Here is a 25,514-nt window from a genome sequence, read left to right as displayed (position 1 = left end):
TACACTTTCATAACTTCAAAATCAATATAGTTGGATTTGGACTCCTATATTATTATTTCCAATTTTTTGAAATTTAGGCATATTTGCTATAAATGAACCTTGCCGGTTTTGCACATTTTTAATTGGGTTTCTAAACCTAATTAAGCTCATTATTTTTTAGAATTTGTAACATTAATATTCATATTTAAAGCCTATTTTAAGAGCTTATCAACAATATGAATTGAATTTTGCATTAATTGTTCTTTGATTTGAGTTTGTTTTTCTATTTCCTAGTTTCAGTTTTGTTCTTTATGATAGCAAATTGCATTTTTGAAACTAAAATTCGAATAAGGAATTGATTGAATCTTACAATTTGATAATTGAATATGAATTGAATTATATTAAAATTTAATTTGTATAAATCGGTTTAGTCAATTAATTGAATTGGTTAATTATTTAACATAAACCTTTAAAAAACTATGATTTTCATATTATTTGGTTTTTTAATCTATGAATTTGTATTTTGACTTTGCTATATACCTTTATTATTCAATTTACATTTTTGTATTTTTAAATCCTTAAACTTCCAATTTTAACTTACATAAAAACCATATATTAAAGATTACATATAATTTAATATGTATAATTTGATAATCAATCTAAATTATATTGGTAAAATTTAGTATTTTTTATTTCAGTTAGGGTGTAGTAGTGTGATTTAATTTTTCCTGTTTTGTAGTGTCCTTGGTCATTATTGTGATGATTATTTTTGATCGCCAAGCTTATTAACAGGACAATACTAGTGACAAATTGCAACCTACACTACACTGTAACATTAATTCCTTCGATATTTTTTCACTTGAATTACTTGGTTACTTCCTTACAACATACCATTTACCACCATCTTCTCTTTTAGAGCAAGAAAATTGGTCCCATCCATTAAATATCCCAATTTTTTTCCTCCAACCATTATACATGTACAAACATTGAATAATTGTTCTACCATGTTATATTTTTTTCTAAAGTAAAACTTTTTATTTTAAACTCAAGAGAATTACATTTTTATCTCCTTGATAGAAATTATTTTGTGAAAATTTGGTTAAAGTCATTCTCGAGAAAGCATTATAATGTTTTTTTTAAATTAAATTAAACATAAAAAAAATATGTTTACTCAATCTTCTCCCCTTCCTTCTCTCTCCCTCTTTCTATATAATGAAATTTTTCCATCATATTATAAGTCATAAATTATATGGATAAATAAGTATAGGGTTGACCTTATTGTTCATCACTTCCAATGATGGCAAGCTTTTGGCATAATGCACTACCCAAACCATTTTTTAGCTTAGTCATTAATTAGTCTTAGTAATTATAATTAGTACTGATCCAATTACAACAGTAGAAAGGTGGTAATACATTCACATCCATTTCAAACAAAAAGTATTAAAATAATAATATTTTAATTAAATTTATTTTATTTTTTTAATTTAAAATTTCAATTCACATTATTATATTATTTTAGGTGGTAATTAAGTATATATATATATATATATATATATATATATATATATATTGTAGAATGTCAAAGTATTTAGGGAGTTGAAATGATTACTCAAACGAAGATAATGGACAAGGAGGAAGGTGCAATATCCATAGAATTTGATCTGAGATGTGTTAGTGTGCAAGTACAGTACTTCAGTAAGCCATTGTCTCTACCATGTTCCACTTGAATTCCAAAACTGATACCATCTGAATCTGAACTAAAATGCTATTATTTATCACAATAATGTTTATAGTTTTTTTTTATTAATGAGTTTAATTATACAGAGAAAAATAAAAACTATTGTTAACATAAAAGCTCGTACTAATCCACTAATAGATGTTAACCAAAACTATGATATCATAATTTATGCAACATGAACTCACGTGGGTTTTGACTTCAAAAGCATATAATTATTTTTCTTAAAAGTTTTATATCGATTAAACATGGAATATTATAAGAGAATATAAACTTTATTTTATAAATTATTTTTTGTAAAATTAAGTTAAGTTAACAAAACGTGAGAAAACGTTTTAAAAGTTTTACAATATCAATTTATAAAGAGTGTTTCACCTTACACCTCCAATATTTCATCCTGCACCTTCAAAAAATTTATTTTTGACCTTTTAGTATTTCACACTCATGCATCTCCAATTTTTTTAAAAATTTCATTTTTAACTTTAATAAATATCTTTTTATTTTCTTCTTTTTCTTATTAAAAAACACTCTAGACTACCTTAATAACAATTTAATTTAAAATTCAAATATTATTTAATATAATTTTATATTTTAATAATTATTAAAATATTTATATTATAATAATATTTATATTAAAAATATAAAAATAAAATAATTACAATAAAAATAATAACAATAAAAATAAAATTATATTAAATAAAATATTTAATATATTGAATTATATTAAAATATAAAAATAAATTAAATAATTATTAAAATTTAAATAAAAAAAAATTTAAAAACAATTATTTGTGAGATATAAAATAAAATTATGTTAAATAAAATATTTAATATATTTAAATATATTAAATTAAATTAAATCATTATTAAAAATTAAATAAAAAATAAAATCTTAAAATCAATTATTCATCGGATATCCAGATCCGATCGGTTGTCCAGATCCGATTAACAAAAATCTTTTCAAAATTTTGTTTTTTTTCTAATTTTAATAATTATTAAATTTAATTTAATATTTTAATATAATTTAATATATTTAAATATTAAATGTGATTTTAAATATTATTTTTAGTTTTTCATTATTATTACTCTTATTTTAATTATTATTATTTTAATTTTTTTAACAAAATTATTATAAAAATATAAATCATATTTTAATAATTAATAAAATATTAAAATTTAGAAAATAATATTATAATTTTAAATTAAATTAAGTATTTATTAAATTTTAAATAAAAAGTTACGGATTTTAATATTTGATAAACTAGTTTTTTAAAATTTTGGTTTTTATTTAAAATTTAATAATTATTTAATTTTTTTTATATTTCAATATAATTTAATATTTGAATATATTAAATAAAATTTATTATTATTATTATTTTTATTATTATTTTATTTTTATATTTAATATAATTATTATTATAATATAAATAATATTTTAATAATTATTAAAATATAATATTATATTAAATAATATTTAAATTTTAAATTAAATCAAATTATTATTAAGGTGGTGTAGAATTTATTTTAATAAAAAAGAGAAGAAAATGAAAACATATTTATTAAAGTTAAAAATAAAATTTTTAAAAGAATTAGAAGGTACAAGATAAGATGTTAGAAGTTCAAAAATTGAATTTTTAGAAATACAAGAATGAGATGTTGGAGGCTTAGGGTCAAACACTCGTTTATAAATGAATGTGTGTTTTTCTTTTGCTTTTGCGGCCTATGTATTAGCTTTTTTTTTTTCTCTCGTGCTAAGTTGTGATAAAGAAGGTTATTCTCACTGGCCTGAAATTCAAAATAGTAGTTGGGAAAAGGCTGTTATATTCCCTTTTTACAGTCACATTCTATGTATTTGCACCAAAGTACAGAATATTAAGATAAGACAAAAAATGTGAGTGATGGATTGAATAAAAATTTGAATAATTTGATATAGTGCTGATATTAAATTTAATTTTTTTATTTCCACAGCAGTATGGAGAAAAGGTAGGTATTTATGTATGTTATAGATTTTAAAAAGGAGGAGGTGAGGGGTAAGGTTTAAAATAACATTTTGCATAGAGTATATAGATTCCATAGAATAATGCTAATATTATTATTATTATTAGCATGTTGTAGGGTGACACATTTAGGTATATTTTTAAGTGTAGGAACCCTAATCTCTGTCTGTGCGTCTTCATTTGTCGGCATCAAATGCCAATCCACGCTGGAATGGATGCTTCATACACTCATAGGATCAAATGCAACTATTAAAATAACTTCTCCCAGAATTAAACAAATAAGACATTTTACGTACCCGTGAACCAAATCAAGTCCGTGGTAGAATTGAATGATTTCAAGTTTAAAGATAAAACGTTTAGTAGTGTATAACGATCCATAATTTTATTGAGATAATGTTAGTGTTTTACATTTCGTATATTACATATTTTTCGTGGATCTTTTCTCAAAAACTCATAACTCATATTAGAGTCAAAGGTTATTTTGTGTTTAATTATATTAAAAGTTTTCTTAATAGAGAAAATGAGACAAATATATCTATATGACGATATCTAAAGTTTAAGAAAAAATATCAATATAAAATAATTCATATATGATAAGATGATTGTTAAAAATTCAAATATAAGTGTAATGTAAAACTCTTATATATAAATTATGTTCAAGTTTATTTAATATTATATATGTTCCTATAATGATTTTTTTCTTGAAAGACATGTGAATAAAAATATGAAAATATAAAAATTAAAGAAATGACATTAACTTTAAATAAAAAAAATAACATAGTATTATACTTTTAAATAGATAATTAATTAAGAGAAAAAAACAATTATTTATTAAAATGAATAGTTAATTTAACTGATAAAAGATAAAAACTATTTTGACCTAATAAGTCTATTATTAAGAATTATTTAAGCGGGTTATTTGTAATTATAATCTCAGTGGCAAAATATTATTTAATTCAGTCTGAATACTAAAGTTTAAGTAGAGAAAAATTTGCAAGAATGGGAATGATGCATATAACTTATGATTACCTACTGTCTATTAATATATGTTGTTCAATTATTGTTAGCAATAAATATTAGTTCCACTAATCTGTGGCGGTGGTTAATTCCCTTTCCATGTTTTATTCTTCTTTTGTTTCTTATACTTTCTTCTCTAAAATATGCCTCCACATATATTAAATATATGTTACAAAGAATCATAGTATCTTTTCAAAACAAGCAATGATCACAATATGGTTAATTTATAAACCATAACTTTAAGTGTTGTATTTTTTTTCTTAAAATATATAATTAAATATATTTATATTAATTCGTTAATTTTTTTTTTTAAAAAAGTATTTTATTGTATTTAAGTTATTTGTTTTATCTTATGTTAACGGGATTATTATGAGGATTTTTTTATTTTTATTTCTGGTTTTACTATTAATATTTATTAACTTACTTATTCGGTAATAAAATAGTTTATTATTAAATTATTATAATGGTAATTTAAAATCCCTCATGATTGCACATTTGCACCTACAATCCACATCTCATATATAATTCTAAACATATATTTATTGACATGTTTTATTTGATGGTTAACTATAATAGATTTAAATTTTAAAAAGAATTTGTATTTCAACAAGCTTTTGTTTTTAATATAATTTGAGTATGTTATGTTTTTGTTGTGGTATGTTATCTATAATATTAATAAAAGGAAATGTTGTGTACATAAATTTTTATTAATTCTATCTTTTAAATGATTTTTTTAATTTGTTTTTTATAAGTTAAAATAATTATTTTTAATAAACAATTAATTAAAAATTAAATAAAAAATATTTATAATAAAATTATAAAATTATTTATATATATTTTTATAACTGTAATAGTAATAATTTTATTAATTTTTTTTATTATAAAAAATTGATACACCTATATATTTGACTCATGTTTTTTATGACATTCAATTTCTCGAAATTTAAGATAACTTTTTTCTTAACAATTTTCTTAAAATATTTGTATTCATATATCTCTTTTAGGTTGAAAGATATATATATACAGGAAGAAAATTAACCTTATGCAATTTGTTGTTAAGTTTCATCACCTTCAGTCATGGAGCTAACAATATATATATATATATATATATATATATATATATATATATATATATATATATATATATATATATATATATATATAATTTGAAATCTGGTATTCACATTGCCTAACACATCATATAATTAATATAATAGGAAAAAATTTTTGTTTTTATAAGAAATCAACCATATGTATAATTAGTAATTATTAAAACTATGATAACCACATTATATTTAAATTAATTAATGTTATCCTTTTAATTCTATTTAATAGAAATTTAATTAAAAATATTTAAATTTATCAATAATTTGAAACTTAATAAAATTCATTTAATATTATCATAAATTATTGATATTCTTATGCATGGTAACATAATTTTAGACCCTCTGAGTTCCATTTATACTAATTAGTTTCTTATGAGTGGTAACATGAAAAGTGTATATTTGAACACTTTTTTTTTATTAGATTTGCTCTAGTGAATTTTTCTGGTGATTATTTAAAGCATGTTTGGGTTAAAATTGATTTGTTAAATCGATAGACAAAAGACGAGTTTACTACAATGTGATTATGTTTAGACATTTTTTTATTTAAAAGTATAATGATAAAATGAAATTTATTTGAATAATACTTAAGTAAATCCCTTTTAATTTGTACTGATGAATAAATTAATACTATTGAACAAAAAGTTAATTTTCAAAAGAAACTCATATTGTTTGTTATATTGAATTTTATTTATGCTAAAACATTTTAAGTCTTTAAATATATGTTTGTTTCCACATGTACACGAGGAAGGAATAACATATTTTCGTTCTATTTTCGAGCTATTATAAGTGATTTGAGAGTGCAGATTTTAGGGAGAAAGAGGATGAAGCATCTTTAGTCAGTGATGAATTTAACACAAAAAGACAATTTCATCATGTGTTATCCCAAGTGTTTTTTTTTTCATGATGTTTAGTGTATGGAGATAACGAGAAACCGTTTTGGGTATAATTATGGTTGTATGAAAATATAGTAAGAACGATATCAAAAAAGCATTTATGGCACAAAATGTTTGAGGGAGTCGATTCTAGACAAAGATAATCGATTCACCTCTGTGTAATTTTTTTAAAGAATAAATTGTGTTGGTTTAAGAGAACAAATTTTTGTGGTCTAAGAATCGATTATGCTATGATAGGGAATGGATTCTCCTCTCATGTTTTGCATTTTATTTTGTGGGTTTGATATGTTGTTGCGTTGTAGGTGGTTGTGGTGAAAGAGGTGTTGACCGTCGCTGTAGTTGTGGTGAATGAGGTGTTGGTTGCTGTTGCAATTGTGGTGTTGGTCGCCTGCTGCAGTATGTTGAAGGAGGTAGTTTTGTTGTTGCAAGTGTGGTGGTGGGTGCATTGTTTTCGTAATCGTGTTGTTGTGGTCACATTACTACGGAGGTGGTGGTTTTGGTCTCTTGCTCGTAATGTTATAGTGGTGCTTGGTCCATTGTTGGTGGTGTGACATAATGGTAGATTTTACATTCTACGCCTTCTTGTTGCAAAAGAGGTTAAAATCTAACGAAAGTGGCTGTAGTTTAGTGGTAAGAATTCCACGTTGTGGCCGTGGAGACCTGGGCTCGAATCCCAGCAGCCACACATATTTTGTTTTTTAATTTCAAATTTTATTCTTTTTAACTATCCCTTTTATTCCATTCTTACTGAGTAATGATGTCTGTGTATTTGAATATCTGACTGGAGGAGCACAGAGCAAGGAAGGTAGTAGAATGAGCGGCGGGAAGGGCGAACAAGGATGGCGTTACACATGGGAAGCACAGTCCCATATCCCAACGATACGTTTAATGGTCTTCCCCAACGACAAAACCCTAAACCCCTCTCTCCAATGCCACGACCTCTCCATCAACCTTCACTCCTCACACTCTTTCCTCACTCTCACAGCTTCCTCCCTCTCCCTTAGGGTTCCGATTCCGGCCGTCATGCTCGATGCCGACTCTCCAGTAACATTCCGCGCACTTTCCGACCACATCGAGGTCAAGCTCCTCCTCCTCCTCCCCGTCGACCATCCCATCCTTTCTTCCCTTCACCCTTCACCAACTCCGCTGCCGGACCCTCTCATACCAGAATCTGGTAATCTCTAAATGTCGTTGCTGATTATTCATTTATGTCTTTTAAAATTATGTTTAACTTTTTTTTTAAAATGTTTGTTCAATAACTTGTGTTTATTTCCCTGTTCTTGTTTTGTTGCAGATGTCAAAAAATTATCTTCTGCTGGAGAAGTTGACTTTTATTGCAGAACTTGCACCTTCAAGTTGACCAAAATTCCTCTCAGGTAGCATGTCAGTATTTGATTCTGTTTTTTCTCAGAAATACATAATTTTAACCTTGAACACTCATAGTGGAAGAAACTAGATAGAAACAAATACTTACCTGTACATAAACTAAATCTAATTAGCTTGTTAGAGATTTTTCTTTCTTTTTTCTCATTTTCTCACATTTTCTTCTGATATATGCACACACAAACAGAAATTTATCTAAATATAGCTATAATTTTTTTTTTCTTTTTGAAAACGTGAAACTATTTATGAATTACAGGTACTTCAATTTGCTTCGCGTGTTTGCCGATACTCATACTCTAAGATACTTTATCTATAGATGAAGTGTCTTAACCTACGAAGCACCGATACTTTTATTTGTTTTATGTATATGATGATATGATGCTGCTACTTTTTAATACTTCACCCATACATGTTGGTGAAGTATCCACGTTTTTAAGGCATTTATATCCGATAAAGTTACAGTAAACATATAAGTATGCGTAATATATAAATATAGACATTGTTTCTTCATAGATCAAGGAGGGAAGATGTACTCATTATATATTATTTTAAAGAAGTAATTTAATTGATAATGTTATTCATATATGTAAGTAGTAAACATAATTTATGATGGCAGTGATTTATAATTTTTTATTTCGGCAATGTCTAAAAAATATGATTTTAATTTGGATCTGTCCCATTTCAGTTATATATTTGTTGTCTTTTGATGGATTTTTATACACTTCTAAATGTGTATTTTGCAGTATCATATCATCTTAGTTTCTGAACTACTCTATCGCCTTAACTGATATGCCTCGCATGTGATATGCGTGTCTGTGCATTATACCTCCAAACAATGGGTAGTATCATTGAGAGTTCATACTTATGTCACACATGGTTGATTGATATATGAGGTTGAATTGTTTTAGAGAAAAGTTAATGTGCTGGTAGTGATAGGGTCATGGGCTAATGGTTTAATTAATGTTTTTGTTCCTGAGGTTTGGTTTGATATACTTGTTTAGGAATTTTGTTGAAATGCCATCAGTGAATTGGAGAGAAGTGGCTGACAACTGGTTTGGGGCTTGTTGTTGCTCTTTTGGAGGAATAAGTGAGAAGATGGTGATGAGGTATGTCAGTTCATATACATGCATGCCGGGGGTCTGTCTATTAACTTCTGCTTCTATCACTATTTGCAAGGATGATCTTGTGGAATATAATTTTCCGGAAGGGTGTGGAAAGCAAGAGTGTACTTCTGTAGCAGAAAACCCCATAGATGATGTTATCAGCAAACTCTCAAGGAGCTGCGAATTGAATGATGAAAGGACTTCAACTTGCAGTAATGATGAAAGAACTTCAATTTGCAGTGATGATGGAGGAGTGACCCTTGCTTTTGACAGAAATTATAGGTTTGAACACTCTGAGGATGAGAAGCTTTCTATGAATTCGAGAAGTGAAGTTGCAAAGAGTAAACCTGATTCGGGTCATTTCTCTGATTTGCATCCAGATTCAAATGGCACCAAAGATGTCACGGAAATTCCGAGTTGTTGTGCTCATATGACAAACAATCTTGGGGATGAAGACAGTGAGCATCATTCATGTGGAACTGCTGGAAGGGAAGGGATGCCAACAGAGACCCTGGAAATTCTGGAAAATCAAAAGACTTTACTCAATGGTTTTCTTGAAGATATTTTCATGGCTAGATTATCGAATCTTACGAAGGATATTGATTGGCGTGAATTTACATGCCCTCAATGTGCGTCTCTCATTGGAGCCTACCCATGCTGTGAGGGGCATACACCTGTAGATGGAGGAGTACGGCTATTCAAATGTTATATTTCAACCTGTTTGCCATTTGGAGGATCTGAGGACATGTTCAGGTTAGCATAGAATGAATAAATTCACTGTGTCTTAATTCCTTCTATATCAGAAAGAAAAAGATGCCATGTTTTGTGCCATTATAACTCTTTTGCAGTTGACTACGAGAAAGTAGCTCTGCTGAAACATGTATGCTTATAGGATTTGTTTTAGTGAAACTAATGTCTCGATGGATAATTTGATTTGTCCAGTCAACTAATTTGGGGAATGCTAACAGAATTAATGAAATTGATTGACATTAATTGGTTTGTAGAAATTTATATTGGGGAAAAAAGGTATTGAGTCTTTCTTTCATACATGCCTGGTGGGAAAGACGTGGCAGTGACTGCAAATTGTCAACAATTTTATGTTCGTGCACTATATGAATATTTTCAGGGAAGTAAAATAAGTATGGCTCATAATAAGACAGATTTATCTATATTCCTTGGAAGTTGGAAAAATATCATAGTACTTCCATAACAGTGTGTGCGTAGATTTTACCAACTAATACCATGCATTTATACACGACAGTGTTAATAGTGAACATGGTCTTGATATTCTTGAAAGCAAAAGTTTGTAATAAATGTATTATAGGCGAAAGGAAAAATGAAAGATGTCTTCCTTGCTGGTTCTTTTTGATCCTGTGAACGAGCATGACTGTACGCATGCTGTGTATTCCAGACAATAGCTATTATATTACATTTTATTTGCAAGGCCTCTCAGGTAGTTTTTTTGATATGTAATTTAAGCCAGAGAAGGGTTATATTGTTTTTGTTGCAAAGGAGGCCTTGAAAACTCAGAAGGATTATATTTTGATGTCTGTTTGTTAAATTCGGATATACCCTGAATAAATTGTAACGCATTATATTTGTCGACAGCAAATATACAATGGGCAAAATGTTTGCAAATCGGTTGATGGAGTGTGCAAATGACGAATCATTATTTCGGTTTGTGATTAGAGATCTAACAACCAAATCCCCCGTTCTACAAATCATTCTTTTAAATCCAGATACTTGGTCTTGTTCTGGTAATTGTTCTGATACAGAAGACAAAGACCCAGTTCATAAACTGAAGTTACAGCCCATCATCAAAGTGCTTTATTCTGACTTCCACAACGCAACAGAATCTCAATCAAGGTCAGTTATGAAATTGTATATTTTATCATGATAATCCATTAACTTGAAATATATAATATGTAAAGAGTTTTCTTCCATTTTTCTTTTTTGGTTTGAACTTTAGAATTAGGTTTGCTTTTGTTTTTCTTGATATTGTCCATGTTTGATAACGAGATGCTTTGACTCATTTCTGCCCCTTATTTTGAAATAAGCTAGAATAAGGAGACAATAATTAAAAAAAAAATATTGTTTTGATTAGAAACAGATTGAAATAATGATTTGTTTTCCCATTAACTTTGAATAATATATGGGTTCATCCTCAATATATCTATCGGTGAATTGCTTCCATAAAATTTGAACAATTCATGCAGGATTATAGAGGAATGGGCAACAAAGAATTCGGCTGAAAGCATTTTCATGTCGACTCGTCAGACACAAGAATTGGTGGGATTGTTCATCTCAGCAAAAGATTTATATCCACCTTCATGTACTTCTTTCCAAGGTTTAATTTTGTCGTCTTTGCAATGGTAGTAATATATTCATTACCTAATTTTGCAACCAAAGTTAAATAGGGCTGAGCCCTTAAATGCTTACTTAAAAGTTTTATTTTGTATGAAGGAAAACTCCATTTTATAGCTAGAATTTACTTGACAGAATAGTATCCACAATGATATTAATCTTGACATTTTTGGGTAGATAAATGGCTTCAATGAGAATTTTTTTTATCCATAAGTTGTAGGTTAAATTCTGTTAAAATGATTTTGGCTGCGTATCACGATATTACTAGTATTGATGCGCCCCGAACCAGTTTTAGACAGCATTGGAGCTGTTAAACAACTCAAACAAATGAAGCCAAGAGACCTCTGTATTATTGTAGTCTTCATAATTTGTATTAAATTATTTTGAAGCCTAATTAACGCATCTCTGTCAATAATTCTAATAATGACCAATTTTAAAAATATTTAAGTGTATGAACTATTTTCATAATTATAACTATGGATACGGATTTAGTAACAACTTTTGTATTTCTTAAGATAAAAGGTACTGAAAACTGATTTCATATTTTTTCTTTTAGTTTTTATTAACAATTAAAATTATCTTTTCAATATTTCCGAAGTGATCGTAAATTTGTTTTTAATAAATATAAAATCGGCCTAAAACTGATTTTAGGGTAAATGAGGTTTTAATAATAAGTTGTTCTTCTAAAATACTACCAGCACTTTACACGACGCTTAAGTAAGGGTTAAAAGTGTACTTAGCCCAAACTTTGACAAAAAGGTTTTAATTGTTGTTCCCAAAGCCTTCAGTGTGTAGGCGTTTTTCCAAATTATACTGGTACACAGTTTCCAAATCTAGAGCAGATTAAGGCGTGAAGGCTTAGGACCTTGTTTACATCGTGACGGTAAGCAACTCTTCAACCTTTACATGAGCTAAAACTTAGGCGTAAAAACTTAGGAACTCGATCACATCGTCACAAGATAATAAGTATAATAAAAATGAAATACAAAACCCCTTTTTTATAATTTACTTATATTTCTACATGCATAACAAAGCTGGAACGGTTTTAATCAGTTTGTTGTCCGTCAACATCAATGAATGGAATGTTTGAAGGGCTACAATGGCATCTTTTACAAGGAGGAATGTTTATGTATTTTAGTGCACTGTTTTTCTTTCGTTTTTATCTCCTCCCCTTTCAGACATTATTTATAACTTGATAATAAAAAAAAAATTATTGTTATTATAATTATAAAAGCAAATATAAATAATTATTTTGATTTAAAAAATAGTTAAATTTCAAAATGATTAAATGAAAAATATCAATTTTTAAAAAGATCACTTAAAAAAAAATTGATAAAATAATTATTTTAATTAGAAAAAACAGTCATTTAAAGAGTAGATATAAAAAGTAAATATGTATAACAAAATAGAAAATCTTCTTAGTATAAAATTATATATATATATATAGGGTTTGCTAACGCGTACGCCTGTTCTTTAGTTGGTACATTTTAGTTGGTACATTTTAGCAATGTGTATTTTAATAATTTTCATTCTCAAAAAAATGATTTTATAATGAATTTTCATCTTATAATTTTTGTTTTATCTAATTTTATCCCATTTTCAGAAGCATAAAGGAATTGGTAATTGACCTGTAAAAAATCAGAAATACTTGCTGTTAAACAATCTCTTATAAAAAAATGATTTTATAATGAGTTTTTATTTCATAATTTTTGTCTTATCTAATTTTCAGAAGCATAATAACATCAAAGGAATTGGTAATTGGCCTGGAAAAAAATCAGAAACACTCAGTTGTTAAACAATTTCTTACAAAAAAATGACTTTATAATGAGTTTTCATTTTATAATTTTTGTCTTATATAATTTTATCTAATTTTCACAAGCATAATGACATCCGGAAGAATTGGTAATTGGCCTGAAGGGTTTTTTTAGAGATGATGATTCAACATATGCGCAGATGATTAGAGAGGTTAGTAAATATGGTGAAATTGAAGAGATCTTGAATGAATCTTTGCCTGATGGTGAATATGTCAATGACTCAAGTCTTTACAAAGGCAAATTTTTTAAAGGCAAAGTGTTTCTGATTTTTTCACTTGGGACTACAATAGGATGACAGAGAAAAGGTTGGAGTGAGAGATAAAAGAGAAAGGATCGAGAGGAATGAGAGAGGTGAGTAATGGTTTAAGATTTTTTTTTATTATTATTAAAATACCCTTAACCTTAAAACTTTAAAATCTATATATATATATATATATATATATATATATATATATATATATATATATATATATATATATATATATATATATATATATATATCATCTTTTATATTATTATCGGAGGAACGTGATGTATTTCACCAGACTACCGTATTTTCTTTGGTTATCTCCTATTTTTCTTTTGTCTCAATAATAGTAGAGATAGTATAGATAATTATTAATTGAAATTACAATAACCAGTTGAAACTATCGACCCCTTGTCCCTATCATAACAAGATTATTGTTATCAAATGAGTACGAATGAAACTAAAAATTTCAACCCACTCTCTACGGGCATCTTACACGGTCCAACAGGTCGAACGATTTGAATCGAAGCGAATCCAGGTGAATTTGCGATTGTGCGCAGAACGGAAACTTCGCCAAGGCATCTAAGGTGTTTGCATTAAGGTCACTGAGAAAAATTCTCTGAAACGACGAGAATAAAATATCGACTTGCCTCAGACATTCACAGGCAACCCGCAAAAACACTCTGAATGCCGTTTTCTCCGTCGCTACTCATGTCTCAGGCTCGTCTCTTAGATGTAGATTTTCACTGACACCACCTCGCATCACCTTCCCCAAAATCCCAATCAGCAATCACTCCAAAAATGCGTTGCTCGATGGCGTTCGCCATTTTATGCCTAGGTGTGTCTGTCGTTTACGTCTCGCCATTATCTCTGTCTCGTTAAAACCAATGCCGTTTTTTACTTCGGTTTATTTCAGGCGTGCTTTTGCAGATACCATGGATGGCTTCAGTTTCGATGCCGACTTCCAACTGCTACGCTTTCGACAATTCAAGTCGCTTAGTTGATTTCGTATCCTTCATTTCTAAACGCTCTACGTGTTGTGCACTTTTATCGAGGATTGCATTTTTTATATTCATAATCGTAATTGTGTAGTTGATTCATTGATTTGGGTTTTAGTATACTGATGGCTCGGTTAGTTATGCTTTTGTTTTTGCTTAACTGGTTAATTAGAATGGCTGGAGTGGTTACCTTTTCGAGTATGATCAACAGGTAATGCTCTGAGTGTTATTTTTGCCTATATGAATGATCATGTTCATGTGTTCAATTTTAGACCTAGACATGCTGCTCAGTTTTTCACTGTTGATGCAGCAAGGCCCTGACCTGATCGTACGATTCTGCAAAGATGTGGAGAGTAGATCACAAACGGTAGTGCATGCCACCATGTTTTCATTATCATTCATCTAATTCTTCCCCTTTCCCTCTTCTGTGTAGAGTATTGTGTTATCTGAGGAAGAACTTGCGTGTTCTCTTGCATCTTATAATCCTCTCGGTATAATTCGCTTCAAGCACTTAAGGCACCATGTCTGAAGAATGTAAAGCATATTTAACTTGGTCAGGATTATTACAATAAATCTTAAAAGGATAGCGACATAAAATCATTGTTTGATTCATTCATATCGTACACAGTTAACTCACAAGTTGCTTATATGTTCTACTGATAGGTGTCTGAGTTCAACCTATTTATCTTTCCTTCTCTTGACAAGCTGGGGATTGAATAGACTAATTTTAGTGGCTACTTGTTTATTTTTTTGGCGTGAGGTTTTAACATGTTGCATAGGGATATGGACACTTTTCTGCTGATGTATTTTTTGTTTCTATTTCCTTTTCTTTCATCCCCTATTTTTAGAAAATGGTCGTAGGATGACCATGGGAACTTTATTCGCGTCTTTCATTTTTTATTATTATTGTTATAATTGTGGGAATAAGGAGTTAATCTTGTATAATCAAGAATATTAGAATAAGGAACTGATCCTATATAATAAAAAATATATAAATTATGTATGTATTATTAAGAACATTTTTATTTATTCTCGTATCATATCTCAAAACCACATCAACCTCCAAAATAGATTCACCCATCTCTTCTAATCATATTGTGAGTACTAAGAAGATTGATGAGTCTAATTATTCCACTTCCACTTGTTCCTACATGCTCGGTTGATCCATCTCCAACAACATTTGAAGATTTTATCAAAACTGAGACACAACAATCCACTAGTAACACCGCTTGAGTGGCACATACAAGTTGTTGTTAGTAGAATATTAAGTGTACTACAAGAAGTTGTTAGAAGATTTTAGAGATCTCTATTTAATTATTACTATAGGGTTAGAGGTCTCTATATATAGAGGTTGATGTACTGTTTCACATTAATCAATTGAATAAGAATGTTCTTTCTTGTTTCTTATATTTGGTGTATTATATATTTTAACTTCATTAGCTGATGCCTAAAACCATCAGGGATATGTTAGTTTTGGCCGATTTGATAAATTCAACTACTTCGTTGCTGGTTCTGGCCAACATGACTTTATGCAAGTAAGATCTTTCTGCCTATTCTGTATTTTTATTTTTAGGTGAACAAAATAAAAACCATGAGTGAGGTTACCCTAATTACTACAAATACAAGATATGTAGAGCTAAGGTTACCCCTATTTACATTCTTTCCAACATTAGGGAATTGTTATAATTTATATATTATTCTTCCAATGCTTTCGATTTGAACTCTTTTCTTAGTGAGAATATTTAGCAGTGTCGTACATATTGCAAGATGTTAAATGTGTTCATATAATAATGAAAGATTCAAAAATTCCCCTTGGAGCATGCTGATATTTTTAGTCACAAGCAGTTTTTTAAATCTATGAAAGACTGAAACAATTTCATGTTGCAAATATGATTGATATTCAAAGGATTTAATTTCAAAATTGTTGCAATCTTCTTTACGGTCAATGTGAGACTACATGGGCCTCATGTAGAGATTAGCAGTACTAATGTAAGTGCATAGGTAGAGTTTCATGACATATACACAAAAACATATATTATTTCAAACTTGATATTTTACATATTGGTCTCAGACCACATCCTTTTTTTATACTGTCACCCCTGCTTTCTAAGCCATTTTCTCTATGTGTAGGAGTTTTATAATGGTGATCTTATGGGTTGTGAACAAAGTTATGACAAAATGGGACGAACAGCCCAGGTTGGTGCAATCCTGAAATTTCTACTTTTGATCATTTATCTTTAAATCAAGTAATCTACTAGCATACGACTTTTGAACATGAATAGATCTCATGAATAAAGGGTGTATGACCAAGCATAGGTTCCGAGGAAGGAATTGTGATGGAATCTAGTGCCGATTAGGCTAAGGATATATATGCCAAAATTTGCTGATAAGCTAGTTTAAAATCTATAGGCTGGCTTAAATTTTATAAGCTAGATTAAAATTTGTAAATTAGCATATTGAATTAAACATGTTTGAGAAAAGTTGTTGAAGTAGAGCTTATATAATGTCAAAATGAAATAAAGAGCATATTTGTATAACTTTTTATATGGATTATATCTTTTGTTTTGTAGGAAAAAATATGTTTAGGTTAGTTTCGATTTTCTGTCAATTTACTTTTCTTATTAGTTTTGTAATGGTTCAATACTTTGTTAAAAATTAAACCAAATACTGTAATAGTTATAGTGAATAGTATTGTGTTACAAAATCTGCGGGAGTTAGAAACATTGGAGAAATTTCCGTTAATGGGTTACACAAGTGAATTTAACAACACATTCAACCCAAAAATCTTAAGACATTAGGAATATGGCTCCTTCACGCCTAATTTTGGTCAACTTGTCTATTTCTACCCAATATGGAACTTTTTTGCTCAATGACTTGTTATTCCAACAATCTCCCTCTCAAGAGTGAATCTCTTTCATATGCTGTGCTCACCCTCAAGTACAAGTTGTATTTGTTTCATCTAGAAGTTTTAGAAAGGGCGACACTACTTGTACAGTTGTACTGATACTGTTGCTATCTACTATTAATGGGACACACTATCCAACTTTAACATTCTGAGGAAGCTTTCGAAGATTTGATACAAGGACCCCCCACATGGACTCACTACTTGTACTTAAGTAATTCTATGAATTGGTCAGTTGATTGCTCCCAAGGTTTCAATACCACATCTTATGAAATACATAGTGGGATATAACATTGAGGAAACCTTCATCAACAAGCTAGGAGAGAATTACACAAGTAAACTTAGCACTGCATTCAACTTAAAACTTTACGGCTTTAAGTTTATGTTTTGTTATATGTTACTCAATTTGTTTACTTTTACCCAATGTAGGACTTCTTCATTCACAATTTCCATTCCAAAAACATGAAGAAACCCCCCTAAATAAGCCAGTGTATTAAATAGTAGCTATGCAAATTTTTAATAAAAAGAGAGGGTAAAAAAGGAACTGCATTTAAAACAATAATAAAAAACTGGAAGAAGAAAATTACAATCATATAAGATGTCTGCTAGTGAGGTAAGTTTGCTTGGTAAAACAGTTTATAATTTAGTCCAATAAATTAGAAGCTAGCTTATTGACGTGCTAAACACTTCACGTTTTTGGTCTATTACCATAAGAAGTATGTAATTCGTTAGCACAACGGTTTCATTATGCGGTGTGTTAGTCTTTCTCAATTTACATTTATGTCTTTCAGGTTAATATGGTATGTGGGAATTGTTCGAATGGACTATGTAAAGGTATGAACATATTTTATTATATTTGTTAGTACTAGCAATGATCCAACCCTTATTCCTTTCCACTCACTTTTGTTTTTGGTGAGCTATATTTATGGCCGTTTAGAAGCAAAAATAATTGAAATGTACAGGATAAACATAAATCTGAAAAATAGAGGAAAAAATCTAGGGAGATAATAACAAATCGTTGAGAGATCTGTGTAAAATTTCTCCAAGATGTTGGTCATAAACTGTCTTGGTGCCATGTTGAAAACACTTTTTCTACTTAAGTCCCGTTTCAAGTAGCACTCACATGTTTTTTTTTCTATTGCAGGTCGTCCTGGATGCATATGTAATGTCACATATGAATCAAACTGCAGGTCTTTGATACTTTACATGTTCTGGATTCTCATTTTTCATTGTAAAATTGAGATTTCAAAAACTTACATTTGTTTGTTATCAATTAAGCATTTCACTATGTTAATTTTTGAGTCACATTAAAGAATGTTCTTTTCTTTAAGTTGGTGCTTTAAAGGCAATAACACTTTGTTTGAAGACTTCTCTTTTTGCTCTCTCCCATTTAAATGTATATCTTAGGTTTGAGTGGGAAATTAACCCAATTGTGTTTGTGTTGTGTTTTTACCTTTGGATATTGATCCCTATTTTTTCACGTATTTAGATATTGATCCTTAGCGTATAAGGTATCTGTTTTTTTTTTCTTTATATGCTTTAGTCCTCCTACAATTACAACTCATTTAAGTAATGCCCTTTATTTTCCATGAAGGATTTCATTCTTTCTATAGTTTTCACGTATTAAGGTATTGATCCTTGTGAGACTAAAACCCACATGAATGGTAATACTGGAGTCAATATGCAAATAAAAGAGTTATATGGGACCAACACTGAAATATAAAAATCAATGGAGAAGTTTGTAACAAAAACTTGAAAACTTAAAAAACTTGACTGGCTGATGTTTTTTTCTTCATTAGATGATTACAGCATGTATAGACTAGATTATGTTTGATTAAGAAATTTAAAGAGGCTAAAAACTGTACAGCTCTAAAGAGACCAAAAATTTGTATTGGTTATTATTGATGAATAGACTATTATTTACAAGAATTATTCTCCACAATGGGAGGTATGTTTAGATGTTTTACATGGTTAGGAATATGTCCATTGTCCTCCTTGTCTGAGTAAGTCTTGGTGCAATCCTCTTGTTTCAGCTAAATTTTAGAGTTGAGTTAGACCCACTGCATGGTTGTGTATTTCCTCATAGAGCTGGTGTTTAGGAATTATTGTCTATAATTATGCTGAGTTGTAATGATACTATATATATAATATTATTAATACCAGATTATTTGTGTGCAATCAGTACAGTTTCCTTCTGTTCTTGAATGTGAAAAAGGAGAAAAATTGTGAATAGAAATATTTTTACTAAACTAATTACTTTAGAACTGTTATTAGTCCATATCATGATGATTGTCTTGTTTGTTAATGTACTTCTTTTCATCTTACTATTTTCAGAAATAATGTATGCTTTTTATTACTGTTCTTGATTTCTTATATTAGTTTTTTGGATGTGTATAAATCACGTCATCCTTGATGTCTTTCAGAGTTTTAGTGGATCTTGCAATACCATGTGGTAAACCAGGCCCTCACGTATTTCAAGGCTTCACTGTTGGTTTTCATCCAAGATCATGGGAACTTGTGAGCAGTTTCTACCACTTACACTATGTTTGCTTGAAGAAAATATGCATAATACACGGAATTAAATTAGAGGGAACTCTCATTCAGTCCTCACTACAATATTGGAACATCAATTTACTCCAAAATAAAATTGACATCAAAGTGGTCTTATATGATAAATTTGGGTCATTGAGGTAGGGTGACCGTGATAGAACTGGTCCCAACTAGGGAGACAAAATTTAATATTTTGCAAGAACTTTATTCGTTCTAATCTGTCTCAATGTGGAACCAGGCCTAAAGAACGTATAGTATGGTACAAGAATGCAAGTAATTTGAGAGTCTCCTAATAGGAGTTATATTCCTATCATAGTGTTTGGTTGACAAGTTGGAACAGAAACTGAACATATCATTTTTTAACGCAAAAAGGCATGCAAAAGCATCACAATAGAGCCAGGCATCCCAACATGCCTGGCACCTCTGCTACTACCAATCATTTGCAGGAGACCAAACAAGTTTTAGAAAGGGAAAATGAGAGAACAGAAATACATTTGGAGAACAAAACATAACATATACTCATTGTATTTAGAAAATAGAACAGGACAGAATATAGAAATTAAATAGTGGGACAATTTGGTCCCATTAAAAAGGGTAGATCAACTAAGAATAAAACAATCTTAATCTGTTCACTATTTTAATTATCAAGTGTGATGTATCTCTCTTTCTGGTCACTCACTGATTCCCCTTTATCACATTCTGGCATGCCACCCATATTTTATCATCACGTTCTCCTGTCTGAGGTGCATCTGTTTCCAATAACTTTTTCTGATATTTCTCTTTATGTCTGCACTCAATAACTCATTTCCTAAATATTTTCTTCTGAATTTTGTTTCTCGTTCTCATTATCTTTTATTTTTTGTCATCTCCATTTTCTAGTGTAGTCTACAGATTTGTTTTCATGTATTGCTTCAAATATTATTTTAATAACCAACAGCATTTTGAGATAGTTTGAAATTTTCATAATATTAATAATTTTTGTATGAAGTAAAAAATATTAATAAATTTTAAAATTGCAGTATAATAATTATCACTGAATGATATATGAAAAATTGCCATTTTCATTTTATTAATACTAAACCAAAGGACTGGTATATATGTAATTGAAGTTGATATTCAATTTTTAACAAGAGAATGCATAATTCAGCAGGTGATCTTGTTAAATTCTGAAGATTCCTAACACAGTATGCAGTGCATTATGGTCTTTTTTTATATTCTATGCTGTTTGCCAGTTAAGTGCAACTTGAATAATTTCAATTTGGTCCCCATTGGGACAATAGCTTTTAGACCTTATTTTTTACAAAAACTTGTAGAGACTGTTTTGATGCTAAAATCCACTCGAAGGGCCAAACCAATTAATGTAATACCCAAATGAAATGTAGATTTATAAGACTGAATTTAGTATTATAAATCTGCATGCAGTTTTATGATACTACATTATCTATTAAATTGAATTATAATACTAAATTTGCCTCTTATGAAATTGTAGGTTTATAATGGCTTGACCCAAATTGGTTTTGAGAAACCCCACCATGATTTTAGGTCAGGATTGTTGCTGCTATCACTTCTTGTAGTTAATCATTGACATCTTATTCTTTTGTTATCAGTGGTATTGTTTCACTTACCCAAGCTTTCCTTCTATTATTACAAATATGTTCTGTTTTCTTTTTACAGCTTTCATACAGGGCAAACTCAGGTAGTCCTGTTTATGACTGCTGTTGCCTCACTTTCTTCCCTGGTTCAAAAGCCTAGTTTAAAGGTACATTTTTTTTTATTGAATTAGAGTCTCCGGGGTACTGTTTTCGGTTTTCATCAAGGCACTGAGGACGTGACTATTGTTGACTGCTGCTTATTAGGTACATCCAGATAATGGCCTGGAAGTTAGATTGTCTGGATCTGCTGACAAAGGGAAGCCTCCGACAACTTTGTCACCCTCAATGTTGATTGTTGATTGGAGATGTATGGCCCCACTTATTTTAGGAGCATCAGTTTCCTGCTGAGTTACATTCGCTAAACTTAATGTTTCCACTCTTTCCAGGTGAGGTGGCCCGTGATACCCCATATGAAGTTAATATCACAATCCCTGTTGAGGGTTATGAGCCAATTCAGTTTGTGCTTACAAAACAATGTGGTGAGTGATAGTAAAGCTAGAAAATTTAAATTCTACTGTTATTCCTCTTGTTCTTTATATGCATTTAATGAATATGAATACTGAACGAGTGTGGGCATTATGCTTATGGTATTTAAATTTTATGGTTTAGTTAGTAATTTAGTACTTGAGCTATATGAACTTTAATTTTGGTCCTTGTACTTAAAACTTATTCATTTTAATCGTTACAAATAATATTTTAATCTATTTTCACCGCTTTGCATATTATTTTTAAATTTATATAGTCCTTACACTCTAAAATGCTTAAGGACTAAAAGAGACTTAGGATAGTATGTCTAAGGACTAAAAAGGATGATTTTTAGGTGTTACGGACTAAAAGGTCATGTTTGTTCAATTTTACCTACTTTCCTTCTTTCAACTACCGTTTCTGTTGAATGAACGACCAGTCCTGTTGATTGTTGCAGATTATACGCAGGATCCTGGGGGAGGTCGCACACGAGGATGGGCAATATTTGGAGTGCTGTCCTGCATGTATAGAAACTCTCTTATATTTAATCTGTATTCGATTATGCAAAATGAAAGAATTAAACCAAGAATTAGGGGCTAATATTGTAGTGGTTAATAAATGATTTAAAAAGATTTCTTGTAGTCATCATATACACATCACAATATTTTATTATTCTTTTTTATTCATCTTCAATTTATGTTTGGGCAGATTTTTTGTCTTTTCAACACTCTTTTGCTGTGGAGGGTTCATTTACAAGACGAAAGTGGAACGGCAGGTCAGTATATTTCTTTCACTTGCAAGTTGCCAGTATAAGACCCAATGTGTTCTTCAGTGTTCTGCGACTTCTTCATAGCTTATCTTGAATATCTAACATGTTAACCTTTTGCAGCGTGGAATTGATGCTTTGCCTGGCATGACTATCCTTTCTGCGTGCTTAGAGACAGTGAGTTCTGAGCTACTTGTTAATTTTTATTGGAACTGTTGACTAATAGTTGTTTAACTCTGAACTTGATAATATATTGGGTCTTTGTTAAGAGTCAGCAAATTACTCTTATTAGGTTGAGCTTCATTAAACTAAATATTAGACATCACTCCATTAAAGTGCTATACCATGAGTTTGAGGAATTTTAAGCATATGGTGAACATCACAATTTCTTTTTATATAATTTATATATATAAAAAAAGAACATATGCAGAGAAATTAGAATATATAGTGAATATTGGTTTAGATAGGTTAACTTTAATTTTTATATTTATATTTATTGGTCTAATTGAGAAGGCTTGTCAATAGAATAAGAACTTTTATTAAGCTTTATGGAAAAAAAAAATGAATAAGAGCAAAGAGAATGTTAATAAGTATTCTTAGCACGCTGGTTAAGCAATTGAAAGTTAGTAGTTTAAAAACTTCCTATTATTTAGTATAGTGCCCATGAGGTGGTTGTTAGCAAAACCTAAGAATAACACTCCCCTGTTCTCTTCATTAATGGCAAGTTACGTTTAAGCTTCACTTAAAAAATGAGATTTTTATTTCAAAAACATTTAAATATGCAGAAATGCGTATTGCGCATACATCACCAATGGCGTTAAATATTAACTACAGTAGTAACTAAGAAAACGCAAGCTTCAGACACATTTTATTAGTGGGTAACTGTTTTTTCGTGTGACCCACATAAAATTTACCAAATAATAGAGAATGTTCAAGCTTTTGTTGCCACCATTGCTTTTGATATTGTTCCCAAATTTTGTACTTTCCTACCTTGATTCAAACTAAAAAGAATGAAATGTCATCATATGCACAGCAAAATCAACATTGCAGTTTGCAAGTTTGTTTAGCAGGTTTGCCTACTTCATTTGCATATCTAACATTTGTTGAGTGTCATGACAATAGGTTAGTGGAGTTGGGCATGGCTACTCACGCCCAGAAGAAGTCAATAGTGCCTTTGGCAGTGAAGCCTCCTGGGAACGTCCTCCTGGTCCCTCACAAGGTACATGGAAACCATCAGAAAGAAAATATGGTGCCATTTGAAAGTGTACCGTCATTCATTTTGTTTTGTTTACTCACAATCTGCCATCATGTTATCTACTTTTTGGGAATTTCTTCTGCCAAATATGTTGTTTGTATCAACTCATTACGAGGGCTTCGAAGGCCCTCTGATATTTTTTCTTGTAAACATAAAAATCACAGATAGAAGAAAAGGGTAGTTATAGTATCAACCTAGTTGCTGAATTCCATTTAATGAATTTTATAGAAATTCTGATAGGGTTCTATTGTTTTTGTTTGATTCATATTTTAAAAGGCTTAAATGTGTTTTTGGTTTACTTTATTTTAAAGAAATAATTGTAATTTTCATCAGCCTGAAAGATTTGATATGATCTATTATTTCTGAGAAGATAATTTAAGCTAAGCATATGTCAAGTAAATTTTGTAAATATTGAATAAATTGAATAGTAATTGTGAGAGTATAAAATTGTGGTCATCAAAAGAAATAAGACTTTCAAATTATATGAGATTAAGTAGAAAAAAATAATGAATATAAGTTTGTTTAAGTTACTTAATGTTTTAGAGATTTAAATTGAAGATTGGTATAGAAACAAGTATCGAAACACGGATGAAATGAATATATTTATACTTATCTCTATTTTCCTACCTAATTTAAAAATTTAGAAATTATGCATATATATTATTACTCATACTTGGTTAATGCAGTGTTTCTTTTATCAACATCAGAACCCCTTCAGACAACATATGCATAAATGAGTTTATTTTTCATTTCAGTTGATTTCCCAAGTTTTTCTTACGATCTCGGTTTATTTCCCAAATATGTCTTACTGATGGTGATGTGTGTTTTTGTGGTGGGTATGCTTCCTTCAACGAATTACTAATATTATAGTAAATGAATTAATTTTATACTGAGTTATAACTTAGTCCTGTATTTTATATGTTTTTACAAAGTGCGATATTTTAAATAATTATGCATTATTAATAAATTTTTTTATTTAAAAATATTTTATATAATGTAATATTATCTTTATATTAATATTATTTATTTATTACAACATTATAAAATACATCTAAATTTAAGCTTTACACATTTTTTATTTTACGATTAAACTATATATATATATATATATATATATATATATATATATATATATATATACATATATATGGAATCAAATAATGACAAAGATATACTCATTCTGTTTTGTAAAGCCACTCTCCTAACGAAATAGGAGGATGCAACAAATAACGAATAGTATGATTTTTGTTTTAATTTTTTTTAACTTGTTATGATTATTATTAAAATT

General features: G+C 29.3%; 2 protein-coding genes and 1 non-coding gene across 4 annotated transcripts; all 3 read left to right on the top strand.

The window, feature by feature from the left end:
• Positions 1 to 7,340: 7,340 nt before the first annotated feature.
• On the top strand, positions 7,341 to 7,412 carry TRNAH-GUG (transfer RNA histidin (anticodon GUG)). Its single transcript has one exon. It is a non-coding gene; the product is annotated as a tRNA-His (tRNA).
• Positions 7,413 to 7,477: 65 nt separating this feature from the next.
• On the top strand, positions 7,478 to 11,719 carry LOC124832807 (HECT-like ubiquitin-conjugating enzyme (E2)-binding protein). Its single transcript, XM_047307109.2, has 5 exons — positions 7,478 to 7,901; positions 8,022 to 8,103; positions 9,112 to 9,966; positions 10,822 to 11,079; positions 11,430 to 11,719. Exons 1-5 carry the CDS (start codon positions 7,541 to 7,543, stop codon positions 11,587 to 11,589), a joined length of 1,716 nt encoding a protein of 571 aa, XP_047163065.1. The 5' UTR covers positions 7,478 to 7,540; the 3' UTR covers positions 11,590 to 11,719.
• A 2,316-nt stretch (positions 11,720 to 14,035) lies between these two features.
• Positions 14,036 to 24,524, top strand: LOC124832806 (G-protein coupled receptor). 2 transcript variants are annotated; one of them, XM_088104603.1, is made up of 17 exons: positions 14,036 to 14,476; positions 14,569 to 14,646; positions 14,809 to 14,847; positions 14,947 to 15,003; positions 16,097 to 16,171; positions 16,767 to 16,832; positions 18,330 to 18,372; positions 18,683 to 18,728; positions 19,962 to 20,055; positions 21,578 to 21,630; positions 21,763 to 21,847; positions 21,945 to 22,047; positions 22,127 to 22,219; positions 22,663 to 22,729; positions 22,914 to 22,980; positions 23,095 to 23,148; positions 24,094 to 24,524. In XM_088104603.1, exons 2-17 carry the CDS (start codon positions 14,578 to 14,580, stop codon positions 24,229 to 24,231), a joined length of 1,149 nt encoding a protein of 382 aa, XP_087960729.1. In that variant the 5' UTR covers positions 14,036 to 14,476; positions 14,569 to 14,577; the 3' UTR covers positions 24,232 to 24,524. The 2 variants fall into 2 exon arrangements, with proteins under 2 accessions (XP_087960729.1, XP_047163064.1); XM_047307108.2 differs by having other exon boundaries at positions 14,555 to 14,646.
• Positions 24,525 to 25,514: the final 990 nt, after the last annotated feature.

Source organism: Vigna umbellata, chromosome 1 (assembly GCF_029865625.1).
Source record: "Vigna umbellata cultivar VRB3 chromosome 1, Vumbellata_1.0, whole genome shotgun sequence".
NCBI classification, from domain to species: domain Eukaryota; kingdom Viridiplantae; phylum Streptophyta; class Magnoliopsida; order Fabales; family Fabaceae; genus Vigna; species Vigna umbellata.
The sequence above is the reverse complement of the archived record's forward strand: the minus strand, read 5'-3'. Positions and strand labels throughout refer to the sequence as shown.

What these genes read in the sequence shown, in the direction of transcription:
- LOC124832807 (XM_047307109.2), top strand. Translation starts at nt 7,541, where the DNA reads ATGAGCGGCGGGAAGGGCGAACAAGGATGGCGTTACACATGGGAAGCA. An exon ending in CCCTCTCATACCAGAATCTG is followed by an intron (nt 7,902 to 8,021) that starts GTAATCTCTAAA and finishes GTTTTGTTGCAG; the next exon opens with ATGTCAAAAAATTATCTTCT. An exon ending in TTGACCAAAATTCCTCTCAG is followed by an intron (nt 8,104 to 9,111) that starts GTAGCATGTCAG and finishes ATACTTGTTTAG; the next exon opens with GAATTTTGTTGAAATGCCAT.
- LOC124832806 (XM_047307108.2), top strand. Translation starts at nt 14,440, where the DNA reads ATGCGTTGCTCGATGGCGTTCGCCATTTTATGCCTAG. An exon ending in AAACCCCACCATGATTTTAG is followed by an intron (nt 21,631 to 21,762) that starts GTCAGGATTGTT and finishes TTCTTTTTACAG; the next exon opens with CTTTCATACAGGGCAAACTC. An exon ending in AGACGAAAGTGGAACGGCAG is followed by an intron (nt 22,981 to 23,094) that starts GTCAGTATATTT and finishes AACCTTTTGCAG; the next exon opens with CGTGGAATTGATGCTTTGCC.